The 25541-nt window shown below is 41.3% G+C and overlaps 1 protein-coding gene across 1 annotated transcript in view; it reads left to right on the top strand.

Moving 5' to 3' along the window:
• The window catches only part of PTDSS1 (phosphatidylserine synthase 1), a 59574-nt gene that overhangs the window by 7290 nt on the left and 26743 nt on the right, over window positions 1-25541 (top strand). The window contains exons 2-5 of the mRNA XM_036875501.2: window positions 3590-3681; window positions 15037-15081; window positions 17707-17831; window positions 23651-23809. Of these exons, the coding sequence (XP_036731396.1) occupies window positions 3590-3681; window positions 15037-15081; window positions 17707-17831; window positions 23651-23809 (421 nt within the window). The remainder of the gene's footprint in view (window positions 1-3589; window positions 3682-15036; window positions 15082-17706; window positions 17832-23650; window positions 23810-25541) is intronic.

Raw genomic sequence — 25541 nt, 5'->3', positions numbered from 1 at the left:
CCCCAAGATCATACAGGGTGATAATTGTTGAAGCCAGAATTCTGGTCCAGGCAGTCTGGCCCAAAGTCTGTATTCCTGGTCACTGTACCAAGCAGCCACCTAAAGGGGAGAGAACTTGGACTTCGGAGCCAGGCCCCATCAGTAAAATTCACATTATGATCATTTCTCCCTTTTAGGATGTTATTAAGAGAGCTGACATGCCAAAGAGCTAGCCTAGGTTTGAGTGAGTCACAGATGCAGTGGATGTCCAGAGATAACTAATCTGGATTCGATAGTGTGGTCTTGTTGCCTTTGCAGCCAAGTTGCTTTTCATGATTAACTATTGGAAATTTCTGTATATATACTTCAGCGTATGGTTAAGTCTCTGGATTATTGGGAGTTCAGAGAGGATGAACTCACCCTAGACTTTAGAGAATGGTCCTTCGTGGTCATGTTGTCAGGGACGGGTATGGGGGAGTGGCCAGAGGGGGGTTGGGCATGTATCAGTTGCTTCAGCAGCTATCTCTTGGGGCTTTTCTAGATGCTGTAGATGTAACCTTTTCACTCTCAAGAAAGAGTGAAGCTGGGGCTACTAATCTGATATGATTCAGGTTCCTTCTTAAGCTCAGCAGCCCACCAATCTTTGATTAGAGAGGTTTGAAATTCTCGTATGTTTTCAGGTTATCTAAAAACGTTGCTGTCCATATTTCATACATTTTTTTCTACTAAAACAACTATAAAACTGCCAGCTTTTCAGATATACTGCTATGTTATTCATGTTTAATTGGTCTTTTTCTCTCCTGAAACTAGGCCATCTATTTGATCCTGTGTTTCTAATAAAATTGCTGAAAATTTACAAAATTGCAGTTTCATTGGTTTTATATCATTATGTGTTACTGATCTCAAGTTCTTACAAACTTAATGTTGATATATGTTTTCAAGCATTTTGACTGTAGGCAATTTTAAATAGAGTTTGCTGGTTTACCATAAAATACCATTTATTTAATTAAAATTTTAATTAATTAGCTCTTTTGAAAAGAATAAAGTATCCATCCTGCTTAAAATCCAAGATACACCAGAGGGTATGTGAAGTCTCCCTGCCACTCATCTTTTCCCAACTCCACAGTAAAAACCAGATTCTTGGGTAGATTTCCAGACATGTTATGAAGCTATAAGCACAAGTTACAAGTTACATGCACATACATATGCCCCCTTTTTTGCATAAATAGCTGCTTACTATCCTTACTGTTCTACAACTTGCTTCATTTACTTTATGATATCTTTTAAGTTATTCTGTACCCATTAACTCATAAAAAGCATCCTTCTTTTTATGGCTGCCTGGTATTCCATTATGAGATGGGACCATAATTTAATCAGGCCCCTCTTGGCAGATGTTTAGCTCGTTTCCAATCTTCTACTATTACATGTGACACCATAAGCAACCTTGTATATGTCCTTCTTGCATAAATGGGGGTATATCTTATTACAAATTTCCATAGGTAAAATTTTTGAGTCACGGGGCATATGCATTTATAAGTTTAATATGTTGCCAAATCACCTTCCATAAAGGTGATTTAAATTTGTACTACCACTAGTACATGTATGAGGGGTTCCAGTTTGTTTCTTCCTATCTTCACCAGCTTAGTCATTAGATGTCTACCTTTGCCCATGAGATAGATAGATAATGGTCTCAGAGTTGTTTTAATTTGTCTCTTGCCATGGTCGAGGTTAAGCATCTTCTCACTTGCATTAGAGCCATTGGACTAGTGAACCATCTTTTCATATCCTTTGCCCATTTTTCTATTTGCTTTTCTTTGTCCATTTGTTGTCCTTTTCTGTTCATTGATTTTTGAGGGAGTGCTTTGTGTATTAGGGAAATCAACCTTTGCCTTGATATGAGTTGCAAATATTTTTTCCAAGTTTATCTCATTTCCTTTACTGAATTCTTTACCATGCAAATTTATCAATTTTTTCCTTTATTTTTGACTTAAAAGTTTGTGTCATGCTTTAGAAAGGTCTTCCCAACTCTGAGATTGTGTGTTTAGTTTTTAGTTTTTCAATTCTCTTATTGTTTCTTTTAGAATTTTTTTTTTTAGTTTTTATTCTTTGAACCATCCAGAATGCATTTTGGTATTAACTATTGAGTTATGGAATCAGCTTTCTTTTACCAGGCAATAGTTACTCATTTCTGCCTTGCTTTTACTTTGTAACTTATAAAGTGTGTGCCCTGTCAATCTTTCTTATACCATCCCTGTGCATCTAACATGAGTCAGATTGATTTAGAATGTCAGGTGATTTTTTCAGGAGGCAGTGGGCATTAGCAAAAGATCATCTCCAGAGTCTAGCAGACCTGGCTTCAAATGCCCACTCTTCAACTTCTTAGCTATGCAATCTTGGGCAAGTTACATAACCTTTCTGAGCCTTTGTACCTCATTTGTATGTGGTTGATAATACCCCATTTTGCAAGTGGGTTGTGACAATTAGAGATAGTGTTTATAAACTGCCTATTTAGTGCCTGGCATACAGTAGATAGTTGATAAACAAGAGCTCTTATTGTCATCATTACCAATATTAGTAGTGTGAGGTTGGTCTGAATGAGGACATCGTGCCCCCTGCATATTCCTGTGTGTAGCCATTCTTCGGTAGAAGCTGGTGTTCCTGGAAATTGGATATGGGGCTTCCATGCTTAAGCCAAAGGTCATGGCAAGTACTCTAGTAATGATATGGCTGGCATTTTTAGGACTGTGTTAGTAACTTCTGGGCAGGTGTTAAATTGTTAGGGTGTCCATTAGAGTAAGATTGCGTTTCACTGTAAGAGGAAGTCTGACTGGTTTGGAAGTTTGGTTTTGTAAGCAGATCTAAGTTAACAGTCAAGCATTTTTTGTTCAGCATTAGTATTAATGCTGTTTGGCCATATGATGTTCTAAGAAACATTTACAATTTGTGTGATTGTTATTTCAAAACCTTAGCAATGACTAGGCATGAGATGGAGGAAGCTTGTCTCCTTTCTTTGTAATTCTTTGCTTCTTGTCCGATATTAACTCTTTTATTTTGTTTTCTCTTGGTTTTTCTTTTAACATTCTTTTTGCTGGTGTTTTCTTATTACCCAGAATTTTCTCTCTTCTCCCCACCGTTTTCATTGTCTTTTAGATGGCCAACTGCCCATGTTTAAGAATTGATTATATAATCTCATTGCATTATGCCTTCTTCCTTATAATCTTATGCTTTCTATTTCCTGAAAAAATTCTTTTCTGCAGTTTATGTCATGAAGGCTATCTTTAGTTAGTCTTGAAACCGAAAGGCATTTCTCCAAAATAAACTTTATCTTTTAATATGCCCGCTATTTTTTTTTAAAAGAACAATCTCTTGCAAATGCTTGTCTGAATAGAATGTGTGCTGGTGTGTGTAAAGTTGCCAATTGCCTTTCATGTAATAACTGGACTTTATTATGAGATTGTATTATTTCAGAAATGATAGTAGTGAGTAGTATGTATAGTGACTTTGCTCGACAAAATAAAGTTAGCAATCCCCCAGTTTTAGAACATGGAACTTTACTCCTAGTTTGTTTAGATCTGAAAATGAATACTCAATGTTCCTTTTCTGTTTTCAGGGATGACTCTGTTCCAGAAGACAACATCTGGAGGGGTATCCTCTCTGTTATTTTCTTCTTTCTTATCATCAGTGTATTAGCTTTCCCCAATGGTAAGTGATGTAATGCTTTAGCACATTTTTCCTGTGCATTGTTTTCTTTTGGTAATTTTGAAATGCCTGTTATCTAGAAATGAAACTAAAAGGTGGAAATATAAAATAATCTGAATTTTATGTGGTGGTTAGGGGCACAGGCTCTGAAGGCAGACTGCCCACCCTGCCATCTCCTGGCTCTGTGCCCTGGGAATTCCCCATCCTCTTCTCCAGTGCTTCAGTTTCTCTCCTGTGCAGTGGAGATAACAGTAGGTGCTGCTGTAAGGGTTAGCTAAATTACTACACAGTGGATTCTCTGAGTAATGACTAACATTGTAAGTTCTCAAGAAATGTCAGCTCTTGTTGTGATTTTTGTTATTATCAGCTGAGTTATAAAATACTGAGTTATTACTTACTCATTTTTGCTATGAACAGGGTCAATGCTTTCATGAGTATTACTTAATTTTATTGTCATAAGTGATCTTCTTATCACAGTAAACTTTTTTTTCTTTTTTCTTTTTTCTTTTGGTATCATTAATATACACTTGCATGAGCAACATTGTGGTTACTAGTTTCTCCCCATTATCAAGTCCACCACATACCCCATTACAGTCACTGTCTATCAGCATAGTAAGATGCTATAGAATCACTACTTGTCTTCTCTGTGCTATACTGTCTTCCCCGTGCTCCCCACTACATTATGTGTGCTAATCATAATGCCCCTTTTTCCCCTCCCCAGTCCCTTTCCCTTTGGTAACTGGTAGTCCATTCTTGGGTTCTATGAGTCTGCTGCTGTTTTGTTCCTTCAGTTTTTTCTTTGTTCTTATACTCCACAGATGAGTGAGATCATTTGATACTTGTCTTTCTCCACCTGGTTATCACAGTAAATTTTGCTGATTATGAACTTGGGATATGAATTTTCATTATTATGATTCCAGGGTAAGGCAAAACCTTTGTTCAAAAAACTAGTTTAGTATTCTGCCATACTTAAGATCCATTTCTTTCCTCTGAATTGTCCCTATGAGTTGCTTTATTTTTCTTATTCCCCTTCAGTGCCTTCTCCCTATAATATTCTCTACTTACCTTCCATACCTATTCCTAAGTGGTCACTCATGTGACCTATTTCTTTTATACTTAAGATATTTTGAAATTGTTTCAGTCTTTCATAGAAGTTATGCTTCATAGGCCCTATTCAGTTTTAAGTATGCTTTAAAACATGTTTCTTCTCTATCCTTCCATCTATTCACTAGGATATAATGTGTAATGTAAGAAGCTCATTTTGAATATTGCTGATTGCTATCTGGAAATGTACCATGCTAATAGGATTCTAATACTATTTGCAGTGTTTGTGTTGGGGGTAGTAGAGGTCATGGAAGGGGTCTCTCACCAACAGGCAATTCTCAGACACTAGCTGGATCTCCTACTGTACAACTCAGTTCTGATACTACCTGGAAATGCATCAGATTCCACAGGCCAAGGGCTTGGTCCCACAAGACTGCCTCCACTTCAGAGGCCAATCACAAGTCCAGGTTGTTGGTTGTACTTCTGACTGAATGCTCATAAATCAGAGGTTCCCATGACCTCCTTGGGTTCAATTAATTTGCTAGGTAGAATGGCTCATAGGACTCAGGAAACTAGTTTACTCACTAGATTACCTACAGGTTTATTACAAGGGGCCTTAATCAGCAGCCAGTTGGAAAAGATGTATAAGGCAAAGTGTGTGGTATGGGATGAGGAGCTTCCACACCCTGTCCAGACATGCCACTCTCCCGGCATCTCTACCAGTCCAGAAGCTCTCTGCTTACTGAGACTGTCCTTTGGGCTTTTATGTAGGCTCCATTACATAGGCATAATTAATTAAAGCATCAACTATTGGGGCAGCCCCTCTCCCTTCCCTGGAGGTCTGGGGGTGGGACTGAAGGTTGCAATCCTCTCTGTAATCATTCACTTGGCTCCAGTGGCAACCAGCCCCCATCTTTAGGCACATTCCAAAAATCACCTTATTAACATAACAAAAGACGCTCTTCCCACTCTCTGCTTAGGAAATCCTCAGGGTTTTAGGAGCTCTGCCAGAGGGTGACAAAGACCAAATATCTATTATTATAAATCACAGTGTCACTCCTGGCAAGGACTTCAGGCTTTCCAAGATGGTGGCAGTGGAATTTTGTTCTGTGTTTTTGCTCATCTGTATAGCACTGTGTGGTTTTTGCTGGTAGCATAATAATATAACCAGTAAAAACCATGACTTTGAATACCTCAGGGACTGAATTGTTTCAGAGAGCCAAGTTATTTGGCAGCTGGTTAACTCTCCAGCCACTCAAACTTTTAGATTAATTTTTTTTTTAGTGAAAACCTTTCAAGATAAGAAAACCTGCTGTCTCAGTGCAGGCTGCCATAGCAGAATACTGTAGACCCATGGCTTGCATCAGAGGATTCATCCTGTGGAAAATTCCTCTCTAGCTGTGAGCCTGTGAAACCCAACAAATTATGTACCTACAAAACACAGTAGCAGGACAGGCATGGGATAAACATTCCTATTCCAAAAGGGGAAATAGGAAAGAAGCAAGGGGGGACAAGTCCCAGGCATGTCCAAAACCTAAGAAGGCAAACTTAGCACTTAAGCTTGAGAATGATTCTCTTTGGCTTGATGTTCTGCTTTCCTCACCCAGTGGGTAGTGGTGTGCCTCTGCAGCTCTGCCAGCAGGGGTCCAGCCCCTGTGGCTCCCCTGGGCTTTGGTCTTGCCCTTTGAAACCAAGGTGGAAGCATTCCCCACTCTCACCCCTCCAGGCCCTTGGACCCCAGGCCTATTGCTGGAAGTGACAGCCCCGATGATCTCTGCATCACCTTCTGGGTCTTTTTTTCCTATGTCTTAAAGAACAGCAAACATTCACAGCCACATAGCTTTATGATCTAGCCATGTAGAGCCCAAAAAGCCCAGCAGTTTTCCCATTGGGGGTTAGCATTTCAACATATGAATTTTGGGGAACACAAACATTCGGTCCATAACACCCATATATGCTGTGCAGATTTGACAGACATAGTTTGACCTTTCCGTGGTAATTGGGAGTTTGATAATGCTCAAGTATTAGGGTATAAGCAGAAGGTGTTCGTGATTTGGATAGGTCATGGAATAAAGGGATACTGACCCTGCAGTAGAATTCATTTTCTCAGAAAAGTCCCTGATGTCAAACTATTCACCAGTTTTCTTTTTCCTCCCATTTCTAGCACATAAACCTCAGAATTTTAAGTTCAGGGGAAAGCCTGGACATTAGGTAGCCCATCCTTTCTTTCTAGGGTGCCCTGTTAGCGCACAGCCTAAGCAGCCACTTGCAGCATAAGGCATTTTACACACACTGGAATTACCAGAGGCTATGGGTGGTCTCCCAGTTCTGGAACCTGGCCCTTTCATATGAAGGTGACAGAGGAATATAGCCCAAAGCAAAAAGATGAGAGCTCCCAAGCCCAAAGGGAAGGTGAGTAGGTAACAGTCCAGTGATGGGGACTGCTGCTCCTCCCCTCAGCCATTCTCCCCTCTGTGTCCTGTGACGGTCTGCCGTTGGTCCATGGCGTGACCATTATTGCTCTCTATTCTATTTCATACTACCTTTTTTTTCTTTTTTAACTAGAGCACTATCCTTGCTCTGGAAACTGGTTACTCCATAGGTATCAGGTGTGTTCTTTTAAGTCTTCATCTTTTCTTGGCTGTATGTTAATTGTTGCTTAGTTCTCAAGGGTTGCTTCTTCATGGCTTTGAACGTTTCTTTCTTTCTTTTTTTTAACTGACCATTTCTGAATCCAAGGCCATTTTGGAAATCTAAGCATTCTCAAGATTCATCTCACAATAGCCATGATTTCACATACATCCCTTCAATGAAGCTTCAGCACCAGCTGGGTTTTGGGGTCTTCATTAGCAGATGTTTATCTTAAGGCATCAAAGGCCCAGGAGCTTAGGGGATTAAATTTTTTAGACATGACATTTTGTGTGATTTCTGCAGGTTTTTCCTGTTTGCTAGTGAAGTCCTCCAGTCTTCAAAGTCTGTTTAACCTGCCTAGTTTATCATTGTGGAACTGTGCTTTTGTTTTCCTTTTGAAAAGATAAAAGTTCAGTTTGTTTTATGCTTTTCTTATCCTGCCTATGTGGACTTTGTGATATATACAAAGGGGGAACGACCCACAGGGCTCACCTAGTTTTCACCCACTCGGTTTTCAGTTGAGAAAGCTGAAACCCATTGTCCATCTTCTGCGAGAGGTCACTCAGCTACTTGACATCAGCCTGGTATTAGGGTCCTGGCTCCCAAATTTTCCTTTACTTGGTGTTGTACTCATCATGTTAGGTCTCTTGCGAAGTGTTGTTATCTCTGCCTCCTATCTGTGTCTGTCTTCCTCTCTTCTGCTGTATCAGCCTCCTTTTCTCTTCCCCAGGAGTGTAGTATTAGCATCTTAGTTGGCCTGTACCTGGTGTGTGGATCCTGCAGAAGGTGGGTGGTGGTTTGTTCCTGAGCTCCTCTTGTTATTGTCCATGACCAGCAGGAGCTAGCAGGTTGATCTGAACCTTCCTACTTCTTCCTTTTTCTTCTCTCTTTCTGCCTTTTTCCTTTCCCTTTCACCTGTGTGTGTGTGCACCTGTACACATACACACTGCTCATCTGTAGGCAGACCATGGCAAAAAGAAGGTTTTGGGTATAGAAAAGGGCAATGGCAGTTCAATATTCTATATGAGAAGGATTAGGACATTAAGGAAGTGAATATTTAGAGGGATTCTCTTGAAGCCGTGTGTGTGTAGCAGACACAACATTGTGTCTACCTTCTTTTCTAAAGACCCATAATATTAGTAAAGCTGTAAGTTTTCACAGTAAGGAATGTTTATTATTGAATATTTTTAGATTAGGTGGCTTTGGGAGGTGCCTGTGGAGGTGATGGGGGAGTTAGTAGGGCCACTGGGAGAGATGCCCCTGAGCTAGGTGACTGCTTCTCTGGGTGAAATACACATGCCTCTTCTTGCCCCAGTCTTGTCATCTGACTTCCATTCTTCCCACTCTTGGCATATATTCTCAAATTAAGTAATGAAAATGAATGGGGGAATGGAGCCCAACATTTGCTTTCACCTTGAAAGGCAGTTTTGGAGAAGTGCCTGCAGTGGATGGCATTCCCAGAGTGGTTCTGTTTTGGCAGCTTCAAGTGCATTTACCCTTGACCTAGTAAAGGCCACCCTGCATGTTTGAATATAGGCTTCAATTTGACTGTGTCCAATATGTCTCATGTTTGTGAGTTCATGTATGCTGTCTGGATGGGAGAATTGGCCACCACTACCCTCCCCCAGGAAGGAAGCCCTGTGATTCTTTTTGTAGAGGGTCTAGATAACAGAAAAGACCCTTGACTTTCCTCATAGGGTTTTATAACAGGATGCTTTGACCGCAACTAATAGGGATCCCATTTCAAACTGACTTGAATGAAGAGAATGTTTACTTCCTTATATTACAAGAAGTTTGAAGAGTGGTTCCAGGGTTGGCTAATTAAGAAACTCAGTGACATGTGAAGTCCCACATTCTTCACTTTTCTGCCTACCATCTTCAGCATTTCAGGCCTAGCCTGTGTGTCACTGCCCCAGTGATCTTGATTGAGATTGCTGCTCCGATGCCTGACATGGTCCTGGACAATGTCCAGGGGAAAAGGAGCTCATTTCTTCCTGTGTATCTTTTAAGAATGAAGAAACCTTTTCTTAGAAACCCTCCAGCACACTTGCCCTCACTTCTCTGACTAGGATTGGGCCATGTGCCTCTTCAGCCAGACCAGAGGACAGGAATTTCCTGAGCCTGCACGAACAGGTACACAGTAGATCTTCCATATATTTCACTGACTGGAAGAATAAAAGGGAAGTAGGATTACCTCCATTGGCTTAGAATGTACTGCTGAGTTATATGGGAGAGGAGTGGACACTCAAACAAAATATCATTTGACGGCCAGCAGGTTGAGTGGCTGGGGTAGGTCCTAGAGTTCCTTTCTTTAGCCCCATGAAGAGACATGGAGGAAGACACCCTAAGGTGAGACCAGGGAGTGAGAAGGTCTAGTATCTATGTCATGCTTCTTTCCTGCTGTCTCCTCTCCCATTCTCTTTTGGTTCCCTTAAAATGATTTTTTTTTTTAATGCTACCTCCTCCTCATTATAGCAGCTGACACTTAAGTGTGAGTATAATTTTAACTGTTCCACTGCACCGTTAGAGTATAATTATAACTATGTCACTTCAACACTGGAGTGAAATTTAGAAACCTATTTGAGTCTCCAGTTGGCCGTGGGGTTTCTTTCAACAAGTGACCTTCTGGTGTATGTTTCCAGCTTCTGAGGGGGCTGTTCCTCCTCTTCCACCCAACTCTACCCAAACCATCCAACCTTATCTGTTCTCCCAGAGCCTGGCCATGGTGGCCTCTCAATAAAAATACGTATACCAGGAAAAACGGTCACAGAATTAACCCTTTCTTTTCCTTTCCTTGTCTGCAAGAGGAACACCATGAGGAGAGCTAAATACTAATATTTCTTAATTTTTCCTGAGTGTATCTTTGTGTTTGCCTTTTACCTCATTTGACTTTTCTCAGCTAAGATAGCGCTAATCACATCTCCTTGAGGTTTGAAGTCTCCTAAAGTTAACAGAGTTCTTGTCTCCCTCATTCTCTGTCCCCTGCTCCTCTACTTTTTCTTATAAAAAAATTACCTAAGTTTGAAGTTTACTTAGAGATAATTTTATTCATCTTGTTTTTTTCTAGGGATTTAAATTTATAAATGATGGTAATCAGATATCTTACAGTTTTTTCAATTATGCCTCAATAAAGCTGAAAAAAAATATCAAGGGGAGAAGCAGACTAAGAGGTCCTGAGGACACAAATGTGTAGCTGTTGAAGAGGCAACTTCTGATTTTGATTAAAAGAAATACACCTACCTTCTAAGCAACCTAAGTGTCCATAGATGAATGGATAAAGAAGATGTGGTACATATACACAATGGAATATTATTCAGCCATAAGAAGAAAACAAATCCTACCTTTTACAAAAACATGGATGGAGCTAGAGGGTATTATGCTCAGTGAAATAAGCCAGGTGGAGAAAGACAAGTACAAAATCATTTCACTCATCTGTGGAGCATAAGAACAAAGCAAAAACTCAAGGAAGAAAACAGCAGCAGACTCACAAAACCCAAGAATGGACTAACCGTTGCCAAAGGGAATGGGACTGGGGAGGGTGGATAGAAAGGGAGGGATAAGGGAAAAATGGGGCATTACGATTAGCACACGTAACATAGGGGGCAGGGCATGGGGAAGGCAGTATAGCACAGAGAAGACAAGTAGGGACTGTAGCATCTTACTACACTGATGGACAGTGACTGTAATGGGGTATGTGGTGGGGACTTTATAATGGGGGGAATCTAGTAACCATAATGTTGCTCATGTGATTGTATATTAATGATACCAAAACTTTAAAAAAAGGGGGGTAATAAAAAAAAAAGAAATACACCTTCTAAGGTTAGATCCCTTACACTCATATATTCACAGGCATAATAATAGGTTGCTGGCAAGTCAAGATCTTGTTTTCTAATGTATGAGGTAGTCTTTTTAAATGCTTACTCTTCTCATGGTGAAGACATTTCATTTCTATTTTGAAATCAAACTTGCTCTTAATATCTGATTGAAAGTTATGTATTCTTGATGTAGGAACTGATAAATTAAAACATGTCCTTTTTAAATGTACCTTGTAAGAAAACTACAGTCTGAACAAGAACAGCACTTGTTCCTTCACTCCATCCTCAGGGGCCTTCCCAGTTCCTCTTGCATGATCCAGAAGAGTACCTGGAGAGCCAGTCTTCTAGGCAGCTTTTATGCAGTCAGATGTAATGTGTAGATTAGCACACTGTGAGGTGGGGCACTCTTTACCATCTCCTGACCATAACATGAGGCAGAGGAAGGGATCCTCTCCTCACAAGGCTCCTGGGAAAATAGCCTGGAAAGAAGGTCTATGTTCAGGGAAGGCTTTTGGTAGTATTGACATGCTGGGCAGATGAATGCCTTGGAAAGCATGGCTCTAAAGCTGATTTGGCTACAGTAACCAGGTGTGGGTAATCTAGTGAGCATAAGTGTCAGGTTTATGATACAGAGAAAGGCCAGCCTCATCCTCAGTTTTTTAAAAAGCAAAAGAATATTTTTAACAGTGTTCCGGTCTTTGATGATAAAGATGGTACTCTTCATGAGTAATGCTACTAGAATATACTTTTTAAAATATTTCATCAAAACATTCAGAGTTTTTTCTGAAAGAAGTGGGCAGATTTGATGACTAAAATAAAGCCTGGATTGGGTTTTGAAGTTAGCTGCTGGAAGGGTCACCTTACACTCCTTGTCTCACTTTTTGTAGGCAAAGACTCCAGTGATGCCCACCGATCTGTTTCAGGGTAGAGCTGCTGGTACACCACCATCTCTTCTGAAACCCACCACATCAGATTTCTTAAGCCTTTCTCAGACCCAATGCATTTCTGAATTGCAAAGCTGAAAGGACATTTTTAAAAGTTGTATTTTATAGGAAACATTTATGATGTGATTTTATGATGTGTAAGTGGGAAATCTGGAGAAAAGAGGAAAAAAATAGGAGTCTGTCAAGGTGGAGCTTTAAAAAAATGCTGCAATGAGATGACAATTCTCTTTTCAGATTCTGCAACACATGTGCCTGTCACAGAACCACAGAGTGACAGAGAAATAGCCTTGGGCTAACACACTTACATGTTAGGTTAAGGAGAGCTGCAAGGCTCCATCATCCCCAAATTCCTCCACCACCTTGTCCTCCTCTTTGCTCTGGACACATGGCGTAGGGTTAGGTGAGAAAGGGCTGAGTTCTGTTTTTAGAAGATTCCTCTTGAAGTAATCATAGGAGGCCTTTCTGATGGTTGATGTGAGGGAACTTTCATCAGTCTCCTGCCCTCTCCCATTTTGGCTGACCTTGTTTATCACTGCCACACTGCAGCAATTCTTAACACCACTCACTGCTTGCTTCTCTCCCCTTGCTCTCCTGGCTCTGAGACGGCCTCAACTTCCTCTGTGCTTTCCTCCTGAGCGGGTCCAGGCCTGCTAGCTGATAAGAGGATACATACATATGTGGGCTGTGTGACCCTAGGCATGTTGTTAAGCCTCAATGTCCTTATCTTTAAAGTGGGAATGGTAGTAGCACCTTCATCCCCCAGCTCTCAGGAGAACTGGGGAGAGATAATGTGTGGGACATCTCATCCCCCAACCTGCTACACGGCAAGTGCTTAGGAAAGTACTGCTGACATTTGTAATTGTGATCACCCCTGAGAATAACACTGTTTCTATGATTGTAAGTGTTGATTGGGCATGGAATTCTGTTGGAAGCCAAATAATCATAGAATTTTAGAGTTTCATGTAAGAGGAAACCACAGAGAAAGCTGGGGTCCCATGTTATAGCCAAAAGTTTAATTCAGTGGTCTGGATGAGGTAATACTTGCTAGCTATAGAATTCACTCATCACCTATCAGCGAGGTAGAGCATTTGGAAGAGAAAATTTCTTAAAAGATGACAGTTTTAGCCAGCAGTTTTTCAATGACTTGAAGAAAGTTAACCATGTTGTGTTACCTGGAAGGGCACTCTGGTTTCACTGCTTTTATGAGAAAGAATTGGCTGATTAGAAAGAATACAGCTATTCCTTGCTATCTAAGCCTTTACTGTCAGAACTCAGAAATCAGACAGGTTTGGAGAAACTTTGAGATAAAGCCCTCATTATCTGTGTTCTCACTATTTGCCGTCTAAAACTCAGATACCATATTACTTTGGATAAAGCAGGGCCCCTAATGAACCTAATTCACCTTCTGAACTCTCATGTCTAAACTAAGGAACTGAATAGATTGGATGGTAAGAGATACTTTTAGCTGATTGTCCTAATATGAACTTGATTATATGAAAGAAAGCATCTGAAGTATTTCAATGTATTCTTTTTAAGAAGAGATGGGGTAATTTAGAATGAGTTTGATAATAAAAATTACAATGTAATGTTTGCTTCAGACAGGATTCCAACTTGCAAGCAATAGAAGCTGGCTCTGCTGATTAAAAAGACTTAGAGGATTTGGGCTGGTGGAAGAGTGGTAGGAGGGCTGGGAAACCAGTCTCCAGACTAAGCTTCTAGGAACTGGCCCATCTCCCAGAACCAGTCCAATGAAGAAACCCCAGTGAACACTGGCTATAGTCTGTCCCCTTGTTGCCTCTGTAGAGAACTCTAATAGAACTGCCACTGCCACAGTCATCAGTGCCACCTTCACTGTTGTGAGGAGTGCCACCCCTACTGCTGTCCTTGCTGGCCAGGGCCAGAGAGAGAGGGCTAGGGGAGTGCTGCACACGGACCCCTGCTGTCGCCAGCTTCTGGGGCCAAGTCTGGCAGGGGTGCAGCTGGAGAACCGAGCCCTGGTACCACATCAAGTGCTGGGCAGCAAGCTCTGGCGTCTCCTGTAGACACGTGTGGGATTCAGAATGTTGGAAATTCTCCAAGTGTGCTCCAAAGGTGTGGGCAGCCTCAAATAGGTCAAGTGCCCACTGAAGCACTGTTGAGCATTTGTGAGTTATAATCCTTCAGCTGGAGGAAAATCAATTTGGTGGATGAAGGCCCAGCTTGCTTGCTTATTTCTACTCTTTTTATTTAAATGAAATAAAATAGAAGAGAAAGTATTAGTGTATCACTTATAGTAAGAGCAAGTTTCATCATCTGAAACTTTTGTTTTCATTTCTTGGAATCTGCATCTGTATGTCTGAGGGTTGCCATGTAAAGGGTATTTTGTTACCACAGTTCATGATCAAAAGCCACCTGCACTAGTGTGTTCCAATGCTCGAAGGGCTGGTTTTCAGGCACATGCCCTTCTCACTTGCTTTCAAAGCACAGTATTTCTCTTGTCTTACATTTTCAGAGTCTCTCTTTCTCTCCCTCTGTCTGTCACACACACAGGCGCACACACACACACACACCAGGACTGTCCGGAACATCTTTCCCCGGAACACCTGAGTAGCTATGAATCTTACAACTCACTTGTTGCGGTATCGTGTACGCTTAAAGGCTACCCTGGTAATCTGCTTGCTGTTACAACACTGCTTCCAGGGAAATTACAGTCTGAGTTCTAAAGACAAAACCTTTAAAGAAAGAAAAAAACACCTCTGTTGTGGAGATTGGTGCCTGTTACAATTGTGGAAACAGTTGGTACAATGTGCATAAAAGGATAAAACATTTCAACTGGCACTTTGACCACAAACTATTCATGTAGAATGGAGATCAGCAGTGCTTTCATTTTAAAATTTTTGTTTGAAACCAGTTTGCTCTAACCTTATAATGTTACCTTTCTGCAGGTCCGTTTACTCGACCGCATCCAGCCTTATGGAGAATGGTTTTTGGTGAGTCACCCATTAATAGATCTTAAAATATGTCCTACTTAAAAAAGTTCTTAATCTCCATCATTATAGCAGGTCTACTTACCGTTCTACAGTAAAACTTCATAGCTTTTTACTTTTTCATGTTCCTAATACAAATTTTTTGTTAAAATTCTTTGCCGCAAAAACGTATTGGTGATAACTGCAATTCTGCTACATGTGAACTGTTGCAACTCCACTTGCCCCCTTCTTATGCTGTTGTGTCTTAGTTTACACAGGCTTTGACATAAGGGAATGTGGCTTTTAAAAAATTTTTATGTATGTTGATGTTGTTTACGAGGGCAAGCGTGTGTCCTGTGAACATGTTAGTCTTATTGGCATCCAGGAAGGACCGAAAACCCAGCCATTTCCTCAGTGTTACGAGTAGAAAGATCTTGGGAACAGGAAAAGTCTTTAGATAAAGAGCCCTGATTTGAAATACAGTTTAGTGGCAAACATCTAATGTAAATATTGGATGTCTTGTTTCTACTTGATTTCTAGTCCAAGTAGTCAAATCATTTGAATGGATTCAAAATAACTCTTAAAAGCTTTGGATATTTGGTTTCATCTTGCCTAAGTAAGACATCACATAAATTATATAGGTTTCAAAAGTGTATCTTATATGAAAAGATCCTAAAAATGGATATTTTGCTAAAGATCACCTATTCTTCCTTCAGCCTTCAGAGATCATAGGTAAATCTCTTCCAATTTAGTGGTGAATCTTTGTCATTTGCTCTGCAAGTGTTCACTGAGTGCCTCCCTGTGGCAGGTGCTGCTCTGGCCCTGGGGCTGCTGCGGCGGGGCCCCAGGGAGAGAGGACAGCTATAGCAAACAAAGTATTAAATATATCATTACTCAGAAGACACCGGATGTAACTGAGTGTTGGGAAGTTTGTTAAAACCACCTGCAGGAGTGACTGAGCAGCTGCTTTCACTTGCAGGTGAGGGGAAACTTGAGGGACAGACCCAGGTGGAAACCACCTGAAGAAAGACCTAAGCGAACCAGCCTGTAGGAGGGAGGCCAGACCCAGGGAAAGGTTTCTAGAATGGTGCCCAGCAAGAAGGAGCTTGGTGTGTTCCAGGTGGTGTGGCTGGAGGGTAGCAGGCCCCAGGGGAGTAATAAGAGAAAGGTCAGAGTTGGCATGCGCCAACCCTACAGGCTGTGCACTAGTATGGAGTGCAGATGTGAAGGGCAGTGGGAGGTCATGGGAGGATTTTTTGCAGAGAAGAGATGTGATTCATGTATATTTTTCAAAAGATAGTCCTGATTACATCCTACGTACATCTCATGGACTTAATATTGCTGCTTGAACTTTTAAGTTATTTTCAGCTAGTTGGCTACATTTGAGTTTCACTTATTTCAAATGGTCCATTATAGGCAATGAGTAGTTTTATTTTTTTCACCTGAGATCTTTTTGGGCTCATGGAGCCCTTTGAACATTGGGCCTCTCCCAGCACACACACACACACATTGTGCATATTCTATCCGAGGCTTCACAGACCTTGAAGCCCAACAATGAATTTCAGTTTAAGATAACCCCTGCTCCACAGATGCTTTAGTTCTGTCTTAATTTGAAAGGCTTATAATAAAAAGTTGTAATGGGGGACATTTGAGGTGAAAATAAGTAAAAACAACTGGTGCATAAGTACAAACCTGAGGAGGTCCTCATACCAGTATGCCTAAAATGTCTGCGTCCTGGGCCCCGGGATGTGTGGCTGGATCTGCCCATGCAACTCTGAAGCTCCCAAAGATCCCTGAGAAGCGGGAGAGGCCCCGGGGAAAGGCCTGGCGCAGTAGCTGTTACTGGGGATTTCGTGCTGGCCGTGGCCTTTGTCTCCTCTGGAGCAGCTCCCTGGAGGCTGGTGTTGTACCAAGTCTGGGTGGGGGGCTGTGATCCAAGGTGATTTGTGTCACGGTGTCTAGATGTCTTGCATAAATGTTTTAATTGTAGCAGGTTCAACAGAAGAAGTGAGAAAACCACTGGCAGTTGGTATTCAAATCTTTCAAAAATTTATTTACAGGCTTTTGCTTTCTTAAAATGGATTTTTAACTTTATTTTTAAGTGATGTGGGGTGGTTATTAGGATATCAGTTCTGGTGTGATGTGACAGTAACATGTTGCCTGGCCTTGTCTACCCCCATCCACTCTCCACGCGGCAGCTGGTCAGCTTTGTAAAATGCTACCTAGGTCATCTTATTTCTCTATTTAAAACCCATCATGTGCTCCTAGTTTCACTTAAAATAAAATCTAAAATCTCTGCCATGGCCCCCAATCCCTGACTGTCACTTCTGTGCACTCTTCCCCTTTACCGTTTTGCTGGCACCCTAGCCACATGCCAGCCCTCAGGCCTTTCTCTTCCCAGGGACCTACTGCATGTCTTTCTCTGCCTGAATGTTGCACCTACTCCCAGAGGGTATTACAACCCCTGTCACTCTGAGTTAGGACTGTGCCTCTGACTGTCATAAAGGAAATACCACACTGTAATGGGGGGCTCAGCATGCTGTTCCAAGGTCAATGCCTGCTTTGACCTTAGGCGACTTGGGTCTAACATGCGCTGGCATCTACCTCCCAGATCATTTCTAAACATTAAAGTATCTGTGTTTCCCTCAGGACTCAGTGTGCTCTACTTCCTGTTCCTGGTGTTCCTCCTCTTCCTGAACTTCGAGCAGGTTAAATCCCTGATGTACTGGCTGGATCCGAATCTTCGATATGCCACAAGGGAAGCAGATGTCATGGTATGTACTTGTCACTGGTCTTGTGGAGAAGTTGGTAGACTCTTGGCAGAAGGAGTTGGCTGACTTCACATTCTCAATTGTTCCTTCTCCATATTTTCTGTGTAGAGATCTAAAAGCCAGGTATATGGGCAGGTTGGAGAGGTGTGGTTTTCATGAGTGGTACAGTCCTGTGAGCATTATCATCAGGCAGCCTTGGGTGTGAATTCCATCTCTGTCAATTTCTAGCTGTAAAACTCTGGGTAACACACTTGTTGGGCTGTTTCCCTTCCTGTGAAGGGAAATAGTAATACTCACCTGGGACCTTACTGTGAACTAAGTGAAGTAACATCATCAGGAGGCCCGGTGGGTGCCTTGCCCACACCAGGTCCTGGGTGACAGCAGTGGCAACTCTGTGAGTGTCCCCCTCTGCTCCCCAGCTCCAGCCCTGATGCCGTGCCTTCTCCCCTGTTTGCCATGACAGGGCCAATTGTAGTGATTTAGGCTATTCCATTCGTTATTTTAATTAAACCACAAAAAATAATTTTATTCTTGGCTAAAGCTCTTCTGTACTTTGGCTTTCAGCAAAGAGGCTACTCTATACTGCAGTCCTTTCCTTTCTTTAATGCCTAACATTTGGTCCAGTTGAACAAAAACCTAGAGATGCTCAGAAAAGAAGAACAGGCTTTGGGGCCATAGATGGGCCCTTGTTTAACAAACAAGAAGCAACACAAAGGGACTTAATAAAAGGTCCATGAGGTAATCATTCTATTGGAGTTAAGAATGTCTGACCCTTCTTGAAATGGTGTTTCTGGATTTTATCTTTTAACTTTTGTAAAGGTCATGTTAAACAGGAATGCCAAAAATTATTTAAAAGTTTTAGAGAGAAAGTCTGTTTTGGGGGTTTCCCACTCTGAGGAAGACAATTGTACAGATGACTTTACCAGTACTAATGATGACAGTGATGATAATGACTGTTACAGTGAAGATTATAACAGTTCTGATTGTGGGTTGTCTACTCTGCCAGGTACTGTACTGGATGCTTTCCATATAGTCCATATAAACCTCACACAGGCATCATAGGCATTAATATACCTGTTTAACCGAGGAGGAAATAGAAGCTTAAAATGAATGAGAATCTTGCTCAAAGCATAAGCTGGTAAAATACCTCTGACTCCAAAGTGTGTATTTTTCCTTTGGACAGTGCCTCGAGTATGTGACTATAGTAGCAGTAAGTGCTTTACACTCACTGGAGCCTTATGAAGCAGAGATTGGGAGTAAGGGGTCTCAGATATGATATTTCCCCCACAATTTTCTTGGAGTTTTGAGCAAAACTGGTCATATTACAAAGTAACCTGACTTGCAGATGGATTATTTGCTGGTGTGTCTCTGTCCTTCCTGTTTGCACAGGTTGAATCTAATAATGCCCTTGACTTCTAGCTTCCTAAGGAAGTTGACATCACAGGGACATCCAGTTGTCACAATTACAGCCCCAACAGAGCTGAAACTGACTTACAAAAGTCTGGTTTCCGAGTATTGGCTAATTCTTCCTTGCCAAGCGAAGCAAAGCCTGAGGCTGCTTTCAGCGTCCACAGTTCCAGCTGGTGTAGAGCATCCTCAGTCTTCTCCCTCGTCACCTCATAGTTCCTGAAAGTGATCTTTCACATTTCTAAGGACCTGTTCTTTGACGGCTCTAGAGATGTGCCTTCCTTTTCCTAGAATCTGTGGTGAATCCTCCCTGAGAGAGAATCTGCCAGACAGCAGGCTACAGCTGTCTTGTTCCCGGGGTTGTCTGCTCTCCCAGCCCTTCAGCACTGCCTCCAGTTCCAGGCCTTGCTGGCTCTAGCCCACGCCTGGTATCACACACTGAAATTCAGGCTCCGTTTTATCTCAGAATTAACATTGTAAATTGGGGTTGGGGGTCACTGAAATCCTCTTAGGGATAGTATTTTGTGTAATTGCCCAGAAAGTTTGCTACATTTCTAAATACTAATTCAAAAATGTTTTCTAACTTTCAGATGAGCTTTCAGAGCGCATCTGATTTATAACCTGGGCTGTCTGACGTGGCACCTTTCATTTAGTAAGCACTCCCTAAGCTTTCTCTGTGTGCCAGACACCATCCTGGTGGTATCGGGGGCAAAGGATAGGTAGGCATTGCCTCTTAGAGTCTACAAGAAGGCAAATTAAACAAATAATTGTTGGCTCTTTTTCTTGAACTCTAAACAACTTAAATAGTTTTCTAAAATTTTATCAATATGTGTTTAGTTTTGTTCCCTGCTCCTTCCACATACATCTTGGATTGTTTTGAAGCAGTTCTCAGACATTAATATATGGATTTAAAAAAATATATTACAATGCCATTTTCAGTTGCTTAATAGCTAACAGTATGCCATCAGTGTTGACATTTCCCCAATCACTTCGTAAAGATTTTTTACAGTTGATGCATTCAAAATTGGATCCAGACAAGGTCTACACATTGTAGTTGCTGCACCTCTTAATCTCATTTGATCAGTGGTCCCCTCTTACCTTGAAGTTTTCTTTTCAAGGAAGCCATATTGTTTGTTCCATACTTTTTCATGTCTGAATTTTGCAGCTTGCATGTATGGGTTTCATACAGGGTATCTCTGTGTCACCTGTATTTCCTGTGAACTAGAAGTTGGATATACAGGCTGTGGTTTCTGTGGCAGGACAACTTACTAGGTAGTGCTGTGTGTCACAAGGGAACCCATGATGTCTGGCTATCTCTTTTTTTTTTTAAAGGTTAAGCTCAATCATGGGGTGAGGAAGTCAGCATCCATTTTAAGGTCTACTATCAATTATAGGTATGGCTTTGGGGAGGGGAAAAGAGAAGCCTCATATTATAAATGCACCAAACATTGTAATACATTCATCCCAAGTCTCCAAATGCTACCATGTGAGAAAGATGTATCATAAAACCAAGGTAGCATAAGGACTTCAGTGTGTAGTGCAGTGCAATGACAAAAAGAAGAGGGTGCTATAAAACTTAACAGAGGGCCCCAGTCCAGTCTGGGAAGTCAGGAAAGGCTGACGTTTAAGCTGACAACTAAAAATGAGTGGGAGTTAGCCAAGCAAAGTGGGAAGTAGGGGATCGAAGGCGTTATCTAGGAAGATGGAATAGTCTGTGTGGAGGCTCCATGTCCAGGGAGCTGGGATCAGTCAACAGCTGAAGGAGAGTAGAAGTCAGGAGGCAGAGGAGGGTGATACCTGAGCTGGGCAGACTGGGATGAGAAGCTTGGATGTTGTAAATGTACTAAAGGACCATGGAAGGTTTATGAGCAGAGCTGTATGATCTCTATTAGTGTTGTAGCAGGTCAATAAACAATGTCCCATCTCCAGTCAAGTTTGGAAGCGGAAAAAAAGAGTGCAGAATATCAGCCGATTTCTTCCTGTTGAAAGCTCTGTGGAGCAAGCACATGGCTTCAGACCTGGGCCATGTGGCCCTGCTGATACTGTGCCACCCCAGTTTTATCAGGCTTGTGCTCCCCTGCCCCACTGACAACCACAGGCTTCTTCCCGCAAGGCAGAGCCTGACCTGCAGAATTTTCTGCTAGGATGACAGAGTCCCTGAGAAGATCCAAAAGAGTGAAAGTACTTATGTTCTTTTCCTAAGGTCATGAATTCCCCAAGGAGGTATGAGCAGGAGGGGAGTAGGAGGCCTGTAGTGTATAGCAGTGGAGATCTTCTGCACAGGAAGGCTGACTTACCCAGCCCTCCCCCAACACACATGCACCCAAAATGGTCTGATTCATGATCTGAGAAGTCATTTTGTTTGTAGAGAATCAATTACAGGAAGCAAAAGTGAATACAGAGATCAGTTAAAATCTTTGCCATCTCAAGCTAGAGGTGGGTAGTCAGGTACTTATTAAAGCATCATTGAAGCTTTTTTATATACCCAAAATATTTCATAATTTTGAAAAGCTATTGCAGTAGCCTAAGCAAATGATAATAATGGCAGTGAGATGAAAAAAAGAAACGCTTGGAGAAGTAAAATGAATAGGACTTGGTGTTTGGCTAAGTGTTGGGTAAGGCAGGGAGAAGAGAACCACTAAGATCAGCCTTCTGACCATTTGGAAGGTAGGCAGATTTGTTCTTACCCATCGTTAACTTGCACATGCCGCAGACACACATGCATGCACACATGCATGCACACACTCTCCCTGGTTCTGGTATGTTCTTATTTTATGCCTTTTCCTCCTGCTTCTGGGGTCATGCCTGCTTGCATCTCCCCAGCAGTATTAAACTGCAGCATCCTGCATCCCTCCCAGATCCAGGACCTTTAGGTCTTCCAGATGTGATCATTGGCAAATCTGTTTATCAACAATTACAATGCTAATAGATAATTTGGCTCTTTATGATTTTCAAAGTGCCTTTCCATATGTTGAAACACAGAAATATTCTCATAGAGAGTAGAAATGCTTCTAAAGTTGTCTTCAACCTGTGATTACTTTAGAGAAGCCTTCTGAAAACAACCCAGCCCTTTCTTACTTAACCCTAAGCTGTGTGTGCAGAGTACTTAAGCAGGTAGAGTGGCAGAGGCATTTGGGGTTGACAGGGCCTTAGCTCTCCTTAACCTAACATATGACTGCTTCTCTCACTGCCTCCTTCACCTGACATATAACATACACCTAAGGGCCCTTCTTTCTGTCACTTTGTGATTCTGTGACAGGCACGTGTTGCAGAATCTGGAAAGAGAGTTTTCATCTTACTGCAGCAGTTTTTTTTTTAAGTCTTATCTTGACTTACGTCTGTTGAATTTTTTCTTTTCTCCAGATTTTCCAGTTACACATCATGATACTACATTGCAATGTTTCTGAAAAAATATATATTTTTAAAATATCCATTCCACTTTGCAAATTGAAATGCATGAGATCTGAGGCTTAATCTGATGTGGTGGGTTTCCAAAGAGACAGGAGTACCAGCTGCTCTTTTGCTCCCTCAGAAAGCATTTCTAGCATTTGAAACTATTATGCTTTAGAGGAATTATTTCAGCTGGCTGATAATAGGTGGATATTGTCCAAATCTTACTCTTTCCTACTGATTAATTTTGGGAAGAAAGAATGTGAAATACACAGACTGCTGAGAAAGGTTATATAGTCATATGATAACTGGCTTCCTAATAAAGAAAGAAATATAAGGATGTTGAGTTAAAATTCCTTAAAAATATTAATGTCATGATAAAAACAAAAGGGTATTATAAATGGAACCAAAATTCTTAGCAGCTTTGTAATTTTTAAATATTTATGTACTGTTGGATACATTTTGGAATGGGAATGAAGTGGGAAGCTTCAACTTCTTTTCTAATATAGATATTTATGTCTTTATATTTTCCTCTAAGTTCTGCTTAACTGCATCCCATTATTTCTATATGTAGTATTTTCATTATCATTTATTAGAGAATATATTTTAAATTTCTATTATGGTTTCTTATTTACTCCATGAAACATACATGTGTTTTTAAATTTCCAAACCTAATGGGATTCTATTTATTCTTTATTTATTAGGATTCTATTTATGTTTTTTTACTGGCTTTAACACCATTGCCTTATGGCCATGTGATATGGGCTATGTGATACAACTCCTTTTATTTTGCTTCCCATCTTAACCAACTATTAGCAATTCAGAGCAGAGCAATTCTGATTCATAAATTCTAATACTTGTTCATTTGTCCTCAAGAATCTTCAATTATTAAAGCTCTTTTTTTTATTGGGCAGGATATGTGTTGGTTGTCAAGGTCCTATCAGTTCTTTACACTTATTGTCTGAATCCTGGAAATAAGTTGATTTCTAAAGTGTTATTAATTATTTTCCCTTTATTTTAAATAGGAATATGCTGTGAACTGCCATGTTATCACCTGGGAGAGGATTATCAGCCATTTTGATATATTTGCTTTTGGACATTTCTGGGGCTGGGCCATGAAGGCCTTGTTGATCCGTAGTTACGGTCTATGCTGGACAATCAGCATTACCTGGGAGCTAACTGAGGTAAGAGTGGGGCATGGGCTGTTATCTGGCATATAGTGTGGATGGTTTATAGGTAGGAAGAAGATAGTCTGACCATTAACAATCAATTAATCCATTCTCTAGCTCCTGTGATACAAAACTGGATTTAAGTCCTCCCCTAGGAATATTTTACACCTTTGTGGAGAGAAAAAAGAAAACTTGTTAACTTAAAACATGCCTCAGTCTCATAAGTCTTAGAGAGAAACAAATGAAATAAAGCCAAAGAATGAAGTTAAAATTCCAAGTGAGACAAATAATTGGTAACAAGGAGGTCCGTTTTAAAGTAAATAGGTAGGTTGACCCATTAACTGGTTTCCAGCTTGAAATAAATAGAATTGTGGTGTTTAGGAATTAGAAGAGCATCCAGACTATTTTGTAGCTGAAAACATGGTTTCTCAGTATAGCTCTAATATCTCAGTAATTAAGTTTGTCTTAATGAATGAAAGAGATATATTCTTGAAAAATATTAGGAAAATTAATTTGGGGAACTAACTCATTTAATAATCTGTTACTATACAGTTCTTGTTAATCATTCCCATGGGACAAAATTGAACTTGTGCATAGTGTATTTTTTGATGCCAGACCTTGTGCTGACCCTAACTTAGAAAAGCCTGCCAGTTAGGCACAGCTTTGGTTCACATGCCTCATAGCTCTGGGGGCTAGAAGTCCCTGTTCCAGGTATTGGCAGGGTTGGTTCCCTCCAAGGGCTGAGGAACAATATGTTCCCCACCCTTCTCCTGGTTTCCAGGGGTTTGCTGGCAGTCTTTGGTGTTCCTTGGCTTGTAGATACATCCCCTGATCTCTCCCTTCACCTTCACGTGGTGTTCTCCCTGTGTGCATTCACCTGGCGTTCTTTGGGTAAAGACTCAGATCATGCTGGGTTTGGACCCACTGTATTCCAGTATGACCTCAGCTCAACTAGTAACATCTTCAATGACTCTATTTCTAAGTAAATTCACATTATGACATACTGGAAGACTTTGACATGTGGACCTTGAGGGGACACAGTTCAGCCCTTAATGGTACCTGACACTGTACATGTTATCATCCTCAACCCTCACCATAAACTCGAAAAGGCTGCTATGTTTCCCGTGGACAGATTAGGGAAGCAGAGCTCAGGGCCTTGCTTCATTAGGTGAGCCACGATTGGATTCCATATATTCTTGACTCCACATGTGCAGCCCATGCTCCTGCGCTCATACCAGCACCTCTGAATTCCAGGCATCTTCACCCCTCTGCTGGGTGACATGGTACAGGGCACTTGACCTTTGCCAGCCTCGCTTGCCTCCTCTTCCCTCATACAACAGACTGGGTCTTGTGCACCTTCCCTTACCTGCTCCTCAGCTCCCTGTAGACTCTGTTCTAAGTGCTCTGCAGTCTAAGTCTTTGCACACTTCTGCTTATATCTAACCCACTGCCATCTCTTGTCCGAAGTATAGTCTCGTCCTTTCATACTATCTTTTGCCAAAGTGACCCTTTTCAGGCCTCAACCCTATCACATCCTCCTCCTACTTTAGTTTGCCCCTTGCTGTTAAGACAGAATCCAAACTCCTGAACCAGCCTGTGAGGCCTTATGTTAACTGGCCCCAGCCTGCTCAGGGCCGTCTCCAGCTCCGTGTCTGTGCTCCAGCCATCTTTGCTTTCTTCACATTGAAGATTCTGTGTCCTTTCCTACCACAGAGCCGGCCTGCCTGCCCTTCCCTCTCTTCCCAGC

This window comes from Manis pentadactyla, chromosome 3 (assembly GCF_030020395.1).
Source record: "Manis pentadactyla isolate mManPen7 chromosome 3, mManPen7.hap1, whole genome shotgun sequence".
NCBI classification, from domain to species: domain Eukaryota; kingdom Metazoa; phylum Chordata; class Mammalia; order Pholidota; family Manidae; genus Manis; species Manis pentadactyla.
The sequence above is the reverse complement of the archived record's forward strand: the minus strand, read 5'-3'. Positions and strand labels throughout refer to the sequence as shown.